The following is a 17,973-nucleotide window of genomic DNA, read 5'->3' on the forward strand; positions in this document are numbered from 1 at the left end:
TATGTGGTGTCACAGGATCTAATCAATTAATGTATGTAAAATATGATTTTGCCATCTGCAAATTGTAAGCCGAGTTATGGTTTAAAACTTGTAGCCTAGTAACTTGGGTGGATGATGTGTACTCATTTAGCCTGTAGAGTTGTGATAATGAACACACACTTATCTGTAAAGGCAATCTGTGTTGTGATTGAAAAACATATATACATATATTTATGTCTGAAAGCCATTTTTCAATTAAACAGTTGAAGACTGGATCAAGATTCAAGGACTTTGGTTTGGCATTGTGCATGGGTTGCCGTGGTTACATTTTGACAAGTAACCACGTCACAGTATTGATTTGCTTGGGACACTTTTTGTTTGGCTTTAACTGAAGCATGTGCCTAAGGTCATATTGACTTGGAAGTTTGAGAACTACATGTGGATGTTTACTTGTGTGTTTGTAATGCAAGCATATACATGTGTATACGCATGAGAGCAGAAGACGGTGTGTGTGTGTATACGTGCACTTGTCTGTGCGTGTGTGTGTGTGTGTGTGTGTGCTGATTGTGGCTGTAGCTGGCATGACTAAGCTGTTGCTGGGAAGGAGCTGGGAGGACAGCCCTGTGAGTCATCACCACATCTCCTGGAACTGACTGTTCTCTCCACACCATTAGGACCAGGCCCAAAACTGACAGGCCCAGTACACACACACACACACACACACATAGGAAGACATATTGGAGCATAATGCATGCCCAAATGCATGCACACACTCACAGACACCTGGTATTACAAGCAAGGTCACTCACTGTTAAACTCATTTTCAAGAATCCCCTGTTGAGTTCCCAGTCCTGTGCATGCTGGGCCGGGACTGCTGAAAACCAAATGGTACATTGATTTTTATTCTCTTGGCCTAGAGTTCAATGAGATCAGTGACAGACTAAATAAGTTCTCCAAAACCCGCAGGACTGACCAGAGCATGACTGTACTAGAGAGATGAGAGGGTATGAAGCAATATCTATCTTTCACTGGAATCTAAAACAGTACTGTAAAAATCTAATTAAAAGGGTTTGTTTACAGTAATTCCGCCCACACATCATTAAAGCTGTTTTATCAAGCCACAAGTGGTCGTGCTCCGGGCTTGTGTTTGTATATTTGGCTTGTGTTTTCTGGTTTGTGTGTGTGTGTGTGTATGTGTGTGGTGTCAGAGGAAGTATTTACGTTAGTTTCAACATTCATTCTGTTTTCTTCCATCACTTGCTCTTCTTGCTCGCTCTGCATCCTGTGCTTCTTTTCAAACAAATGTCCTCATGATCTGTTGTGGTGTTTTGAAAGTCTGAAAGTCTGTTAAGGTTTGTGGATTTGAGAAAAATAAATGAGGCATAACATTTTTTTGAAGTTAATGCATGGCATGAGTGGAAAAAAACACTCATTCTCAGTCCTTTTAGACTCCCCTTACACAACCTTAGGCCATTGGAAACCCTTTCATTTGAATGCTAAAGTTGCTAACAGTCTTAAAGGACAGTGATAACACCCAATACTGTGCTAAGACTTATCTCTATCCTCTCCCAGCTTGGCTCCACTCCATGCAAAGCTCCACAGCCAGTTCCCGGAAACCAGAAACTGGAACACCCGAGGAGGAGACCGCGTCCTTGGGCAGCAGCAGCGGTGGCAGCAGCCTGCCCGACCAGGGTTACGCTGCCTCCGAGGGCATGGCAGAGGGCGAGGACTCGGGCATGGTCAGCTCTCCATCTGACACCCAACCCACATCCCCAGACGGGAGTTTGTCTCTGGATGGTAGTAGCGGAGTCGGAGGAGAGAGACCGCCAGGACCGGTGCGGGACAATTCCAGTGACAGCGATGAGGGATGTGCCACCTGGGGATCGAGACACAGGTAGAGAGGAAGTCATGGAAATCACGGAAGAGGAGGCAGGGAAGTAGGGGTTTACAAGAGTGAGGGAGGAAAGTAAAATGTTGACAAGCATATACTTTATATCTATATTTACCTAATTTGCCGTATTTGGCTATCAAAATGATGCACAGTCTCATTTATGATGGTGAGGCACATTGAGACATCTGCATTGGCCTCAAGAGAATATGAATGACTCCCAGCGTCTATCCAGCCTCATGCTTCCCAGTATTTGCTTTTTGCGGACTCCTACTCATCTTCTACCTCAAATGTTTCCCATTGCTGTCACCTTTTACTTTTAAATACATTTTAATAGATCCTGGTTTCCTGGTAGGGAAGATAATACTGTACAGTACATGTGCCAGTCGCCTTGCTGTCGATCTGAGCCAGCCTAACCACCGATAACTTATACCTGCGTAGAAATGTATTAGTCAGATTCTTGCATTTGCTGAGCAAGTGTAGTTCCACACCTGTATTTCACCTGGAAAGTGACACCCATCACTGTTTCAGCCAACTATGGAAGTCTTTCCACAGCTTTTAAACTGTGCCAGCAGCAATAACCAAGCGCAGTTCCCGCCATGTGTTATATTTGAGTTGCAGTCAAAGCTGGCACCCTCAAACTTCAGAGTTTCAGAGTTATGGTTCTAGGCCCTTATTCAAAGGCTTTTGTGGAAAATGAATGCTGCCCCAGATCACTTTTCGCCTTTTAAGTTGTTGTGAAATGTGTATGGTAATGTGCCCAGACCAGGGATCCTGGATCGATGCTCTGACTCACAGAAACGTTATGAATCCAGGGCCTGGCCCGATGCTGCCGGCTCCTCAGTATTCCAGGAAAGCACTCTTAACCCTGTTTTCTCAGAATCACTGAGGAATAGAGGACCAATCCAAGTCTCTTCTATTTGGTTTGGCCTTCTTGTTGCAATTTGTTATGGCTAATATGCCAGTAAGTCATGAGAATGCTCTGTTGAACCCTTGAAGAGAGTGAAGGAAGTTTAAACTGTGGGAATAATGTCTTTATAGCCACATGTTTCAAAGCCAGTAGGCTCCAATAAAAATGAAATTCAACTTTGAACAAGCGCTAAATATTTCAAATTAACACATTTATTTTCTGTCCTCGACTACTGAACTGCATTTAGCCTTTTGGTTTCTGTGGCAGATTAGTAACGGGAAGTGTGCCGGATGTAACAACAGCATCAAATAAGCAGTTCATAACAGCTGTTTGGTGGTGACTGGATGAGAATTACGCAGTACTGGGGAGTACTGTATTATGGCTGCTCCTTAAAAATGTTGTTGGATGTGTATGTGTGCAGATGTCTTTTTGACACATGTTTTTATGCACCCTCCTCAGGCACAATGACATTAGCCCACAGGCAAAGCCAGGCAGGTTAAAAGACAGCTATGAAGATGACCCAGAGCTCACAGCCCAGCTCCATCAGACTTTGGCAGATTTTGAAGCAGACCTTGCAGGTGAGGGAGCCTGGCATAGGCCACAGTTCACCCATAATATTAAACTGGATTTATAGTTTTTCATGGAGGTGTCCAAGTGTACATGCCTCCAACATTGGAATCGATATGTACTGTAGTTCAGTAAAGGATTAAACCTGTTGACCATCATAACACTGCAACACTGCATTTGTCTTATACCTGAAGTAATCCTAATCCAAATTTACCACAAGTGACTATTCCAAACTCAGTCATGATAATCTTCTTAAAAAATTAAAATGTGCCCAACGTACTGTATTATGTATTAATTCCTTGACCTGTTCCGCTTTTCCAGATCACATAGATATAGTCTCAGCGAAGGAGAGCCCCTATACCATGTCCACAGACAGCAATGAGGTGCCGGTGTCTGTAGTGGACATGGACGTGCCAGTCACAGCCATAGATGAAGTACTGGAGGACTATGAACGTCACATTGTCGAAAATGAGACAACGTCAATAACCAGGATTGAGTCAGCTGGCAGCAAAGGTACGAAGAACGATATGTCCAGTGCATCAGACTTTAGTGCTTTGGATGGTGTTGTTGACATGTTGTGCCTGTATTCGGGCTCAGTAGTATCAATACAATACAGTTAAAAGCAGTTATATATTTTTTCTTACCCCATCTTGTCACAGGTCCAAGCTTTTGTCATCAGTCCAGTGTGGAGCCACAGAACAAAAACAACAATGCTTGTACAGCTGCTGACAGTAATAAAAGCAGCAGTGCAAATACTAAGCAGCCGTGTCAACCTGAGCAGCGTAGGAAGTCACTGAAGAACAAGTCTACAGGTGATAAAAAGGAAGAAAAGATGCAAGAAACAAAAATGAAAGAGATGAGTGCTCCTGATACCAACAGTGTGAAAGAGGAGAAGCAGAGACGAACATCAGCAGTGAAATCTAATGTTGACCTGCAGAAACACAGCAAGCGCACTGAGACCAAACCTGATCCTGTGAAAAGTAACGCTCAGTCTTTTCAAGAGAAGAAGTCCGTTCTTCCACCGACCACTCAGAGACCTGCAGAGAGAGATGAAGAAACGCACAGAGTTTACCAAAATAACTCCAGCCCCAATGCTTCACATGGTAAAATCACTTGTAACGTCACATCACGCTTCGGTATGAAGACTTTCACCGTGGTCCCTCCCAAACCTTCTGTCATGCATGCTGCTACAGGAGAGCCAGCTGTCAAATTAACTGTCGGTGCCATTAAGATTGACGATCAAGGAAACATGGTGAAAGGGGGCATCTCCCGGAGCAAAGTTGGTGGTTCATCAGAGTGTGGAGTTAATTCCAGTGAGGGGTCTCCTCTTCTTGGAAAAGCCAAAGCTTTTTGGAGCTCAAATGAGAGACAAGAAAGTTCTGTGCCCCCCAGCAAAGACCTCATTGATAAGGCTAAAGAGAGCACAGATGGCCTGAGAAGTACTCCCCCTGCAATCTCAGTGACTACTTTGAAGGGCAGTAACACCGAGGACCTAAAAATGACGCAAACTTCACATTATAAACCCGCAGAGAGAGCCCAGCCTAAAGAGACGGTTAATGAAGAAGCTAAAGAACCACTGAAAGCCATCCATGTGGCAAAAGAAGAGCGGGTAGAGGTGGAGAGCAAGATTTCAGTGTCCAAAAACGTTCACCAGCCAAGTAATAAACCTGCCCTTCCACCTCCTTTCCTTCCAGACCTGACAAGAGACCTGTCCTTCCTCAAACCATCCAGGCGAACCTCAAGCCAATACGTGGCGTCTGCCATCACTAAATACACCCCAAAGACCTCAGCTAAACCCAACTCCATCCCTAATGCACATGACGCCTCCGCTTCTTTAAAATCACAGACTTTCCAGAGATCAGGTCGGTCCATAAAAGTGAATCCACACCAGTCGTCCCAGTCGTCACCGTCAGACAATAAGGAGAATGACTCTGCTTCTAAATCCAACCCGTCTGGTCCTAAGAGGTCTATGAGCTTCCCAGAGTATGTGTCAGATAGCCAGAGAGATTTTGGAGAAGTGAGACCGGACAGGGGAGGATTTAAAAGTTGTGTTGGATCCACCAAAGGAGGCTCTAATACGCTGGAAACAGAGACGGCCAAGCATAGGCACATTCAGTCTAGTGGCCCCACCCAAAAGAACATGATCGCCAATAATGACAGCGATGATATTAAACAAATCCGACTCAGAAGCCCCAGCCCTGCCCAAAGCAGTCCTCCATACTCATCTGCCAAACCACCCACAGTCCACAAGACTGTATCCCAAAACCAGACAAGTGTGAGTAAAAACCTGTATTAGAAATATTTCATATTAAAAATATGTATATTGTTGCTATAAATGACAGTGTACTTATACTACACATCTTGTCTTCAGAGCACGAGGGACGTGACCAAGGCAGCCACCCGTCTATCACCTGATGCAAAACCACAACCCTCTGTCACAGTGTCAGACGGAGGTGTGCCCCCTGGGCCTCCGCCGGTAACAGTGTTTGGGCCGGTTAAAAAGTTCAGACCTGTGATCTCTAAGTCTGTTGAGAAAGACACGTCTCTGCACAGCAGCCTGATGGAGGCGATCCAGACGGGCGGAGCCAGGGACAGACTCAAGAAGGTGAGATAAACATATTACAATATAGGGATGGACGCATGAGAAGTGATTATAACGCCAACTGGAGCAAAACTATGGGGTTGCATTTACTGTACCCAACTACCAGTAATAGAAATACACTATATTCTTAATGTCACAGTGTTAATGATGGTGTTGACTGGAAGACAGGAAAGGTTTATTGATTTTCCTCTCTTTATTTCATTATTAGATAACCACATCTGGTCTCAGCAGCATGAAGACAGCGTCTTATGTTGAGGAGGAGACTGAGAGGTCTGCTCTTCTGGCTGCCATTAGAGCCAAGAGCAGCTCCGGAAAGCTGAGGAAGGTAAGATACTCTCTTAGCTAGTTACACAATATCACACCATGTATGTCAATACCAAGGCATGGTAGGGAGATAAAACTGAGCCCTAAACAATCACAGTATGATTAGTTTCAGCAATGAGTATACCCCATCCACTTTCACCCCCCCTTGGATGTATCCACATTTATCCTCAAATACATACTTATTCTTTTTAGCCAAGCTAATTCATTTCGCACAGTCATTCATGGTCCCCAGAGGATGAATCCTAATCTGTTTGTTGGTCCTGTGACTTTTCTTCAAGTGCCATAATCAGATCCCACTGACTTTTGGGTGCCCAAACTTTTCCCTTGGAGGGCCAAAACTGGAACTCAATGGTGGACCACGGGCCAAAATTAAACACCTATTGTATTGTATTATTAAGATGCAAAATGGTACTAGGATCCCATGTCCCCTAATTGAATATGTTTTACATAGTTAGCCCCTTAAAACCCACCTGCTGAATACAATTGGGCTCATTTATGCAATTTATGCATTTCCAAGACTGTTTACGGACCCCAGTATGTAGAAATATTAAAAAACAACATTTTTAAAATAGGCAAAAATAACACATGGATACTGCATTCAAAGAACTGCATGTTTTCCCCAAAACTGCATGTGATTATTATAAAGTAGGCATGTCTGCCACTATCTTCTAACCATAAACCCTAGCCTGATACGGCCTCCAAAAGACAGTAAAGTCGGTTGGGTCTTTTAATAAAAAAAAAGAATTTGCTAACATCTGGCGGGCCAAATCAAACCCGATGGCGGGCCAACTTTGGCCCGCGGGCCCCACTTTGGACAGCCCTGCTCTAGCATCACCATCAGGTCAAAATCCTGCAAAACCATTGACATTCCCATCAGACTCAGCTGTACTTTCTTTTTAGTGTTAATTTCAGCATGCTAACATACTATGCTAAGAGGATGAACATAAACATTATACCTACTAAACATCAGCATGTTAGCATTGTCATTGTTAGCATGTTGCCATGCCGACTGAAGCCCTAAGTACAGCCTCAGAGAGCCGCTACTGTGGCTGTGCAGTCTTGTTGTGCTTAAAAGAGAACAAACACACACGCTTATTGCAATCACACTGAGGATAAGAATTCTGTTTAATAGCAAATGCGAATCCTAAACTCTCTCTCGTCCGTTTTGTTAGCTAGTTAGCAGCTCACATAACCATGCATGAACCGAGTTATGCAAGCATGGGTGTCTATTTGCATCCCTCTGTGTGGACTGTGGTTTGCTGTCATGTAAGAGCCCATGTGGAATGAAAGGGGCAGAAAACGTGCTGCTGGAGCCGAAACATCTGCGGTTCGATTCTGGAGGTTCCTCGCCAGAAGAGGAATCTCTGGAATGCAGCATGACCAAATCAGACTCAAACTAAACTTTTCTAAAAGAGAAAAAGTGAATAAATAAAGAAAACTAGATAACTAGTATGTGCAATGTGAGTTACACAAATAAATAAGATAAGAAATATGAAAATCATGAAATGCAGAAAGATTGAAACAGAAGATCATTTGTTTAGAGTAAAGAGTATTTGCGTCAGAGGTTGGCGTTAGATGTGTGTGAGTTCAAATGCAGATATATGTGGAGCTCCTGTCTGTGTTTATCTGTCTAGAGTTTCCATCGTCTCACTCTTTTGTGTCCTACAGACCAAATCTGAGGCTGCTGGTGAGCTTGACAAGTTCAGGAAGGTGGCTTCAGTAGAGGAAAGAGGTGCAGGCCCTACCCCCTCTCCATCTCCCTCTCCTCCATCTTTGACTTGCACTTCTCCTCCTGTCTTTACCCCACCTCCACCGCCACCGCCTCCAGCACCCATGTTTGCACCTCCACCTCCTCCCCCTGTCTTGCCCCAGGGTAAGCCTAGCACAAGTGCTAACACCTCCAAGAACCCTGTCTTGGCCAGGGAGGCTATGCTGGAGGCCATTCGCTCTGGATCTGCTTCTGGGAGGCTAAAAAAGGTACTAATACAAACATCCCACGTCCTGTGTGTACTCTGCATTAGCATTGTTGGATTTTCAATTCTACAGTTGCTTTATGAAAACACAGTGATGAGGGTATGGAGATAAAAAATAAAGATTACATCAGAGGTTACTGGCTTCCAAATGTCTATCTGCCTCATAAGTTCTGTCTGCAGAAAAGAGAAAAATACATAAACTGGTGAAGAAATGAAAAATAAAACACAAGACAGCCTAAACATATTAAAATGTAGTATTAGCACAGCAAGTGATGAATATGAATATCTTTTTTTCATGAGTCTCGGTGCAGAAGACGGCATAATTTCACCCAGAGAGACTCTTATCAAAGAGGAGAGGGAGGGAGAAAAAAGACAGAACAGATAGAGGCAAGAAAGCCAGAGACAGCAACAGAGAAAAACATATGATTTGAACCATCTTTGGTCTGGTTTCTCACGTCTTACCTCGTTGGAAGACATCGCTGGCAGAACAAAGCTCTCCTGCGGTGCAGCAGCAGCAGCCGGGGAAACTGGAAATGAATCGGAGACTGCAACACGTTCACAGATTCATCTGACAGCCATACTGTAGTGCTGTGTGAATATATTCAAGGAGATAAAGTTCAATTTCAGGTCAGCAGTTGTGGAAAATTAGAGTTGACAGAGACGTTTTCGGATTATTAAATCCGACAGGAACAGCAGCAAAGAATGAAGAGTGATAGGAGGAGGAAAAGAATCAGAAGTTTTGACCACATCAAAAAATAAGAAAATCCTTTTATTTCAGGCATTTTTTCTGTATCCAGTTAGACGCCACAAAGCCACAGGACCTGATATATTCTTTCCAGCTTGCCATGAACTATTACCCGTCATTACCAAAATTACAAACATGACATGTTGTGTCTCTTTTAACTAGGTCGCTGCGCCCACAAAGACAGTCCAAGTGAACGGCAGACTGGGAACAATCCAAGCAACGTCCTCAACACTCCCTCAGCAATAGGAGGGGAAAACCACATCACCGCAATACATTTATCATTTATTATTAATTAATTTCTTTTTCTTTTCTTTTTTTTTTTGCCATTGTGCTTTTGTAACAGACACTTGGGAAAACTGGATCGAGTGAATGCTATTTGAAAGTTTTGAGGAACTTTATATATATGATGCGTGACACAAATTCCGATAAATAAAATGAGAATACAGAATGATTCTACATGCCATCTAGATAAACTAGATTATTCAAAAAGGGCTTCATAGCTCTGACTACCAGTCTGGGGCCTTATGCTTAAACTGATGCACTAATGCTCAAAGAATTTAGCATCAAAGTGGGAATGATTCAGACACTTCTTCTTGTATGTTGAATGTTGCTCTCTTAGTAGCCAAACACTACAAGTGTCTGATAAAGGTGAAAGGTTTGCAGTTAATTCCACTCCTAATATCAGATCTCTCAGTTAGCTGCTAACAAGAGCTTGCTGGAAAGATGTCCATCTTTATAACATATCGCTGTTCCTAAACATATCTTGCCATCTGTACTTGAATTCAGTAGTTTTAACTGGAAAGTTGTACAAAATGTGTGCCAATGAAAGCAAATAGAAATGGTTTGTGCTACTTTCAGATCTTTTTTTTTTCCTTTTTTTTTGTTCCGATTTTTTTTTTTTTTACCGCAGTTAAGTTATGGATGCCTTATACTGTTGCTCAGTCAGTGTTATGTATATGATGTTTTGCTGTAAAAATTCTATATGGGGTGCAATAACTTGGATCTGATGATGTTTCCAGATTTGAACTACTTAATATTTGTTTAAAAAAATGAAGATAACTGAAAACTGAAAGAAAATAATGGATAGATCCATTGACAATGTTTGATTTTTTTTGTGTAAAAGTGTATTTTATCCAGATCTGGTCCATAATGCCAACTTCTACAGCTCTTGGCTCTGAGGAGGAGGGTGACTGACTAGTGCCTTTTCACTCAATATATGACTGTTTTAGCTTCTAACCTTTGTGCTGCTGTTTTAAATCTATAGACATTGTCATGCACGGTCAGAGCTCTGCAGAAACGTATACTTGTACAGTAGCGATATGACTGACCGTGCCTTTGATGGTAGAGAAATTTAGATTAACCCTTCCTTTCCTTGACATTTCAACATTTTTGAAGCACTTTTATTGAAGTATATGAATGGTGGATGTCACCATGAGCACAGAGATCAGTTAACTAATCAACAAGTCACTACCAATATGTGATGGCTACGTAATACAAACCACCAGTCGTAGGGAAAGCTGTAAGAAAGCAGTAGTTTAAGTTATCTATGGCTTTGATTTAGGCAAGTGTTGTTCCATTCTGCTCCACTGTAGGTGACGTTTACAGTACGAAGTAGCTACGGTTGATAGAGGGAGAGTGGACCACTGCCATTACGTGGTATCGCTATGGATAAAGAAGGATGTCCACGCTGAGAATTAAGAAAAACCTAGAGCATCCATATTCAGGTGTAAATGCTTGCTGCTGTGGATTGTGAGATAAATCTGAGTAAAGGGAGTTGAAGTCCTAGTTTTATAGAGATTTATTTTTCATTTTATGTTTAACCCTGAGAGTGAAAACCTTAAGAGCTTTTCTGTTTTTTGTTTTTTTTTCTCTCTAACTAGAAGGGAATATTTAATTTCTGCTAGATGGTTTCATCTACACGCAGTAGCCTACAGCACGTTGTAGCATTGTATATTTTGTAAACTAAAGATCATCGCCGTGAAAGATTTGATTTGAATCTTTGATAGAGAGCTACTTCACTGATAGTGTGAACATTTTATAAGCTATTGCTTTTTAAGTTTTAAGTGCACATTGGGGGGATTTCTTTTTTTTGGGTGGGGGAGGTTGCACAGTTATTTTTATCTACTCTAATTTTTGATTCAATAAATAATTTTTGCAATCAAGTGAGAACTGACTTGCAGCTATCATTCTTGCATTTTAGCTTTATTTTCCCTCTCCAGTAGCAGTTAGTGTGTGTGCACGTATTAGATTGCTCTGGAAAGCATCACTCTGATGTGCCTGTGCCATTCCCAGCACTGTGGTCATCCTGCTGTCCTTATGAAAATATATTGCAACCTCTGTCTCTGTCTTTGCCACACCACAGACGAGCTACTATTCCGGGCAGCAGCTCATGACCCTGACTCATCACTATGTGGTCACACGAAATGACTCTCACAGAACTTCAACCTGACTGAAAACTGCATTCCTGATTCCTGAAACACTAGTCATTGTGCCCCTGCACCTTTCCCAAGAAGCAACTGAATGACGCAAATATCCACCTTAGTTGCAAAATCACACGGAAATACACAGTTTTAGAGACACGTATTGGTGGAGAAATCTTATATGTGTCTTCTCATTAGTCTGTTAAAATCATCAATTTTAAAGGGGACATATCATGCTCATTTCCAGGTTCATACTTGTATTTTGGGTTTCTACTACAACACATTTTTCCATACTGTCTGTCTGAAATGCTCCGAAAAAGTCCAGTCTGCTCTGAGTGACTTGTGATAAAAACATGGTGCACTTTTGCAAAGGTAGTCCTCAAGCTTTGGGTGATATATTCTAAAGAGCCTGCAAGTGACATACGAAGGGGAACTAAATCTGAATGGCTTGTTGAATCACATGTTTTCTGATCAAGGGAGCCCACAAAAAACTGAATGGTTTGTCTTATTTCACAGTTTGCGGTTTGGTAAGCACTCCAGATACCCAAATGTATGTGCAAAAGCACTGCATATGTGAGTTTTTCATGATATGTCCCCTTTAAATGATCACTGGCAATAGCACATGGGCGAGGTCTGACAGAAAGTGAAGTGACATAAAACTGTACGCTCTCTATCGGCTCATCCATCGTAAACAAACACGGGTTCTCTTTAAATAACTATCTTCTTTTGAGTGCAAAGGTGCTCCCAGATAAAATGTGAATTACTGCAATTAAATGGCCTGGTTTTACTGACAAGCGCATAGTATGAATGTTAAGTAAATTCTAGCAGTGGAATAAGTCAGAGAGTGCGTAGATGTAAGGGTGATCTCGGCTGCGTTGGCCAGAGAGAGCTGTAAATTCCTGCAGAGGACCACAGGCTCTTTTGTGGGTCAAAATCCAGGCTCACTCTACAGTCATTCTAATCTGCCTTACAAATCTGTGAAGGGTGTGTACGGGTGGGTGGATGTCCCTGTGTGTGTGTGGGCGGGTGTGAGGGATATTTTTGTTGTGAGTCTGTACGTGTGTTTGAGCTTGTGTCAAACCATTTTAACCATACCAGCAACGTAAACAACCTCCGAATCAAGGATTACCAGAAGATCACACCACATAATACAACAGAAACGATTCAGTTTAGGTTTGGTTACGCCTTTACCGCCCTCATTGGTAAGTGTGTTGCCATAACAGTTTCGTATTTAGGCCGGCCACTTTAGTGAGAGCCATTCCCCCCACTGCCTCAGCTTATATTACACAGCTTTGTTAGTCTTGACTGGCCCGACTTATGAGTGATGGACACAGTGACACCGGCTATCAGCGGGGGTTTTATATTGACTTTGTTTTCTGATGTTGGGTAGTCTACTATGTATCTGATCAATCAATTTCAACAAAAGGCCTGTGTGATGCTGAATGTCTGATGAGGTGAAGACAACATAATGTGTGTTTAGTTTATGTCTCGGTGCCAGTCTCACAGGAAGAATGCTTTGTGGCATGGTGGCACCCTGAATACCAGTGACATGATGTGTTTGTATGTATGTGTCTGATGCAACGGCTGCACAATGTCTGCTCTTTGAGTGTGTGTGTGTGTGTTTGAGCCCCCTGTTGTTCCACACACATCTCAGGACCGGTGATGACCTTTTGCACTTCAGACTCCCGTGGTGTGTTCTCATCACTTAAGCTTATCCAAGACTGAAATATCACATGCATGAAAAATGGAGTGAACGCTGAGTTATCCCTGGTGACACTTCAGCCTTGAGGCAGAGCTTTATCTGACAGGGCCGTGGGCTTCAATTCAAGTCACTGCTTTTGGTGCATGTCACTCCTCCTAAATGTTGTGTTAATCTCTTTATGTATTATACTAGTTCCCAGTCTAAATTGCAGGAACACGTGAGCTGAATGTACACCTGTTGCTGTCAGTCACATAAACATCCCTATGGACTTATGCAATATCCTTACAAGGCTCAGAAGGATAAAAACACAACACAAAGGTAACTCTGGTGCATTGAGATTTGACCCCCCCAGTTGTGCAACATAGAAACCTCATAGCTACCGGTGTTGTTGCTGTCCTTAACGTTAGTCTCATGGTGTATCATAACAGTATTCTTGACATTTGACCACCTTGTTTACCATTTTAGTCCTGAAAAGTATGTTAGGTAATAATCTGTACCACTGACACCGTTGACCCTGGCTACAGCCAGTTAACACATATGTTTACCCTGTTTATGAAAACATTTAATGTACATTCATTGTTCTAAAAGTGACGTCTTTTAGAGGCAGAATCCGTCGGCAGAAAGGTAGGTTCAAGGCTTTGTACTTCCATATTAATATTAAAGGTCCAGTATGTCGGATGAAGGGAGATCTATTTGCAGAAATGAATAATATTCATAACTATGTTTTCATTAGTGTATAATAGATAGATTATAGATTTGCTGTGTTTTCGTTAGCTTAAAATGAGCTCTTCATATCTACATAGGGAGCAGCTCCTCTTAACGGAGTCCACCATGTTGCTCCGTCATGTTTCTACAGTAGCCCAGAACGGACAAACCAAACACCGGCTCTAGATAGCCTTTCACGTTTTTTCGTTACCTGAAGGCCACCGTAGTTCTCCGACATACTTGGAAAGGGAGGGTTGAACAAAGACGTATTCAGTCGGTTGCAATCTGCAACCTCACCGCTAGATGCCACTAAATCCTAAATACCGCTCCTTTAAAGCGGCAGTGGGTAGAATTGGAGCAAATATGATTAAAAAATGTTTATAAAACGATCACTATATCCTGACAGTGGTGCATGAGAAAAATCTTGTGCCTCTGTGTCCTCCAGTGCTCTTAATGGCATCTGCAAGATTTCACAGATCGGAGGAAAACAACCAATCAGAGCCGAGTTGGAGCCTGCCGTCTCTGAGCAGCTGTCAATCACTCACAAACTCCGATCAAACGGTCAAACTAGGCAGCGCTGATCAAATTAATCAATATTCTGTTACTGTAATGCTTATTTCTCGCATCAAAGTTTTCAGAGACATCTTGTAGTGTATCTTGCAGCCATGTTGAGAACAGTTGAAGAAATACCAAGCACACTTTCTGCATAGTTTGACCATTTGATTGGAGTTTACGAGTGATTAACGGCTGCCTCTGTTGAGTGAACAGCCAATAGGAACGCTGTCTCTCTCTGAAATGACCTGTGATTGGCCAAAGTCCCCCGTCATGGGCTAGGTTCTTTAAAGCCTGAAAACAGAGCCATGAGGAGGTGCAGAAGTCTAGTTTCCTCTCAGAGCACTTGAAGTACAATATGCTGAAAGGTTATTATGTAATTTTTTTTTGCCCAATGATACCAAAAACATTCTGCCTACTGCAGCTTTAAGTTTGTTTTCCATACAGATGAGGTGATGCAACAACAACTTGGTTTAAGAGAAAAAAAAGACTCAACTGCATGTCTTTCTTGAAATAAAATATGTTAAATGAGTTTTTCAAAATAACTTGGAACATATAAAAAATAAAAGTCTTGTATTCATACATTGGGGGTGAAGCCCTCTTTTGTTGTTCACTTTAAAGGTGCAGATCTTGTGTGTGTTATAGAGACTGTTATAGAGACAGCTCTCCTCACAAAACAGCGGAATCCTCTGAACACGCCCAGGAGATATTCCCAGGAGACGTGAACGCCGCATTAATCACCCCTCGCTGGTGGGCGTGGTCTGCAAAGAGGGGGAGGAGCTGTTTAAGAGCGTGCATGTGTGCATGTGCATGTGTGTGTGTGTATCCTCCCCGGCCGCATGAGATGAGCTGCCTGCAGTCTTTGCGGCCACTGTTTTCGCCTCCTCCTCCTCCTCCTCCTCCTCCTCCTGTCTCTATCTGTCCAGTCCGGGTATGTTGACCACAGTGTTCTGATCCAACGCCGCCGAGAGTCTCTTCATCTCCGGGTCCGTCTCTGAGGCTCGTAGCCTCCTCTTCCTCCACTGATCTGATCTGATCTGGCTGTAAGGTGAGTCCATGTTACCGGAGGAAGACGCGCTCTTCTTGTGTGCACCTTGTGTGTGTGTGTGTGTGTGTGTGTGTGTGTGTGTTGGGGAGATAAAGAAAGTCCGTGTAGAGTGAGCAGCGTGTAGTAAAAGTTTAATGTTGCTGTTGTGATGACTCGCGCTGTGCTGCGGGTCGGAACACATGGTGCGGCGCTGCGCGTAAAAGCTTTCTATAGAGGAGACCTGCTGGATCCATGCTCTCTGTCTCCTCTCTCCTCTCTCCTATCTCCTCTGTCCTCTCTCCTTTCCTCTCTCCTCTCCTCTCTCCCCTCTCTCCTCTCCTCTCTCCTCTCTCCTTTCCTCTCTCCTCTCCTCTCTCATCCCCTCTGTCCTCTCTCCTCTCTCCTATCTCCTCTGTCCTCTCTCCTTTCCTCTCTCCTCTCCTCTCTCCTCTCTCCTCTCTCCACTCCTCTCTCATCCCCTCTGTCCTCTCTCCTCTCTCCTCTCCTCTCTCCTCTCTCCTCTCCTCTCTCCTCTCTCCTCTCTCCTCTCTCCTCTCTCCCCTCCTCTCTCCTCTCCTCTCTCCTCTCTCCTCTCCTCTCTCCTATCTCCTTTCTCCTTTCTCCTTTCTCCTCTCTCCTCTCTCCTCTCTCCCCTCCTCTCTCCTCTCTCCTCTCTCCCCTCCTCTCTCCTCTATCTTCTCTCTCCTCTTTCCTCTCCTCTCTCCTCTCTCCTCTCCTTTCTCCTCTCTCCCCTCTCCTATCTCCTATCTCCTTACTCCTCTCTCCTCTCCTCTCCCCTCTCTCCTCTCCTCCCCTCTCTCTTCTCTCCTCTCTCCTCTCCTCTCTCCTCTCTCCACTTTCCTCTCCTCTCCCCTCTCTCCTCTCCTCTCCTCTCTCCACTCTCCTCTCCTCTCCCCTCTCCTCTCTCTCCTCTCTTCTCTCCTCTCCTCTCTCCTCTCTCCTCTCTCCTCTCTCCTCTCTTCTCTCCTCTCCTCTCTCCTCTCCTCTCTCCTCTCATCTCTCTCCTCTCCTCTCTCCACTCTCCTCTCCTCTCCCCTCTCCTCTCTCTCCTCTCTTCTCTCCTCTCCTCTCTCCTCTCTCCTCTCTCCTCTCCTCTCTCCTCTCCTCTCTCCTCTCCTCTCTCTCCTCTCCTCTCCCCTCTCTCCTCTCCTCTCCTCTCTCCACTCTCCTCTCCTCTCCCCTCTCCTCTCTCTCCTCTCTTCTCTCCTCTCCTCTCTCCTCTCTCCTCTCTTCTCTCCTCTCCTCTCTCCTCTCCTCTCCTCTCTCCTCTCTCCTCTCCTCTCTCCTCTCCTCTCTGACCAGTCATTGAACTTTGAAAACAAGTTGATTCATCTGATCTGGCTGTTGCATTTTGACTATATGTTCCCTTCACTGTGTTGCTGCTATAGTGTGAAGCTTCTACCGGACCAGAGACTGTTCCGGGTTAATTCCGTTACGCGTCTGCACCTTCCTCAACCTTTAACTCTCTTGTTCTCTTTAGGGAACAATATTTTGATCCCTACAGCCTGCCTTGTTTACGATTGCGTAACAGCAGTGTACCGTGGCCCATAGCCTACTTTCTGTCCAGTAGGACTCCAGCTCCACGCGTTACCCCCCCACACACCCCCACACACCCACACACACACACACCCACAAACACACACACACACACCCCAACACTACTCTGTGAGAATTTCTCCAGTCTCGTCTTATCGCCTTATCCTTTTGGCAGCATTTGCTTTGGGGGTGGAGAGAGGGGGAGGAACGGGGGGAGAAAGAGGTGTTTTCCCAGAGACACTCACTCATGCAGCCTCTTACTGCAGTGGTTCCCAAACTGGGCTCCGGAGTCCCCCAGAGGGTCCTTGGGTGGGTTCCAGAGGGTCCCCTGTAAAGCAAGTGATTGTTGAGTTGAATCACTTTTTGGAGACACCACAGCTTTAAAGCTGCAGTAGGCAGAATGTTTTTGGCATCATCGGGCAAAGAGTCCATAATAACCTTTCAGCATATTGAAATTCAAGTTTTCTGAGAGAAAACTAGACTTCTGCACCTCCTCTTGGATCTGTTTTCAGACTTTGGCCAATCACAGGGCTCCGGCTGGTGGGCGGTGCTTGGTATTTCCTCAACTGATCTCAACATGGCTGCCGGGTCACAAACTTTATACAGAATATTGATTAATATTTGATCAGCGCTGCCTAGTTTGACCGTTTGATCGGAGTTTGCGAATGATTGACAGCTGCCGAGAGACGGCAGACTCCAGCTCAGCTCTGGATGGTTGTTTTCCTCCGATCTGTGAAATCTTGCAGATGCCATTATAGGAGCACCGGAGGACACAGAGGCACATGATTTTTTTTCAGATTACCTGTCTCATGCACTACTGTCAGGATATAGTGACCGTTTTATAAAAATAACTTTTGTTAATTATACTTGCTCCAATTCTACCCACTGCAGCTTTAACACGATAACAGGAAGACGTTTTTAATTACTGAGCTGACTGTAAAAAGTGTTATCAGTGCACTTGTTAGGCAAGTCTGGAGCACTGAATCAATAGAACTTCCAGAGCGCTCCCAGAGGGAGTGTGT

General features: G+C 43.9%; 2 protein-coding genes across 4 annotated transcripts in view; both read left to right on the plus strand.

The window, feature by feature from the left end:
- The window catches only part of cobl (cordon-bleu WH2 repeat protein), a 60,024-nt gene extending 48,867 nt beyond the window's left edge, over nt 1–11,157 (plus strand). Inside the window, 8 exon segments of the mRNA XM_037784579.1 lie at nt 1,552–1,873; nt 3,237–3,355; nt 3,666–3,857; nt 4,004–5,619; nt 5,716–5,949; nt 6,155–6,271; nt 7,939–8,247; nt 9,151–11,157. Of these exon segments, the coding sequence (XP_037640507.1) occupies nt 1,552–1,873; nt 3,237–3,355; nt 3,666–3,857; nt 4,004–5,619; nt 5,716–5,949; nt 6,155–6,271; nt 7,939–8,247; nt 9,151–9,234 (2,993 nt within the window). The 3' untranslated portion in view covers nt 9,235–11,157.
- Nucleotides 11,158–15,175: 4,018 nt separating this feature from the next.
- Nucleotides 15,176–17,973, plus strand: part of grb10b (growth factor receptor-bound protein 10b) — a 76,233-nt gene continuing 73,435 nt past the window's right edge. For 2 of the 3 annotated variants that reach the window (XM_037784090.1, XM_037784093.1), the window contains exon 1: nt 15,176–15,415. The gene's annotated coding sequence lies outside the window, so the exon portion shown is untranslated. The remainder of the gene's footprint in view (nt 15,416–17,973) is intronic. The other variant, XM_037784094.1, reaches the window with a different exon arrangement.

The sequence above is a fragment of the Sebastes umbrosus genome, chromosome 11, assembly GCF_015220745.1.
Source record: "Sebastes umbrosus isolate fSebUmb1 chromosome 11, fSebUmb1.pri, whole genome shotgun sequence".
NCBI lineage: Eukaryota > Metazoa > Chordata > Actinopteri > Perciformes > Sebastidae > Sebastes > Sebastes umbrosus.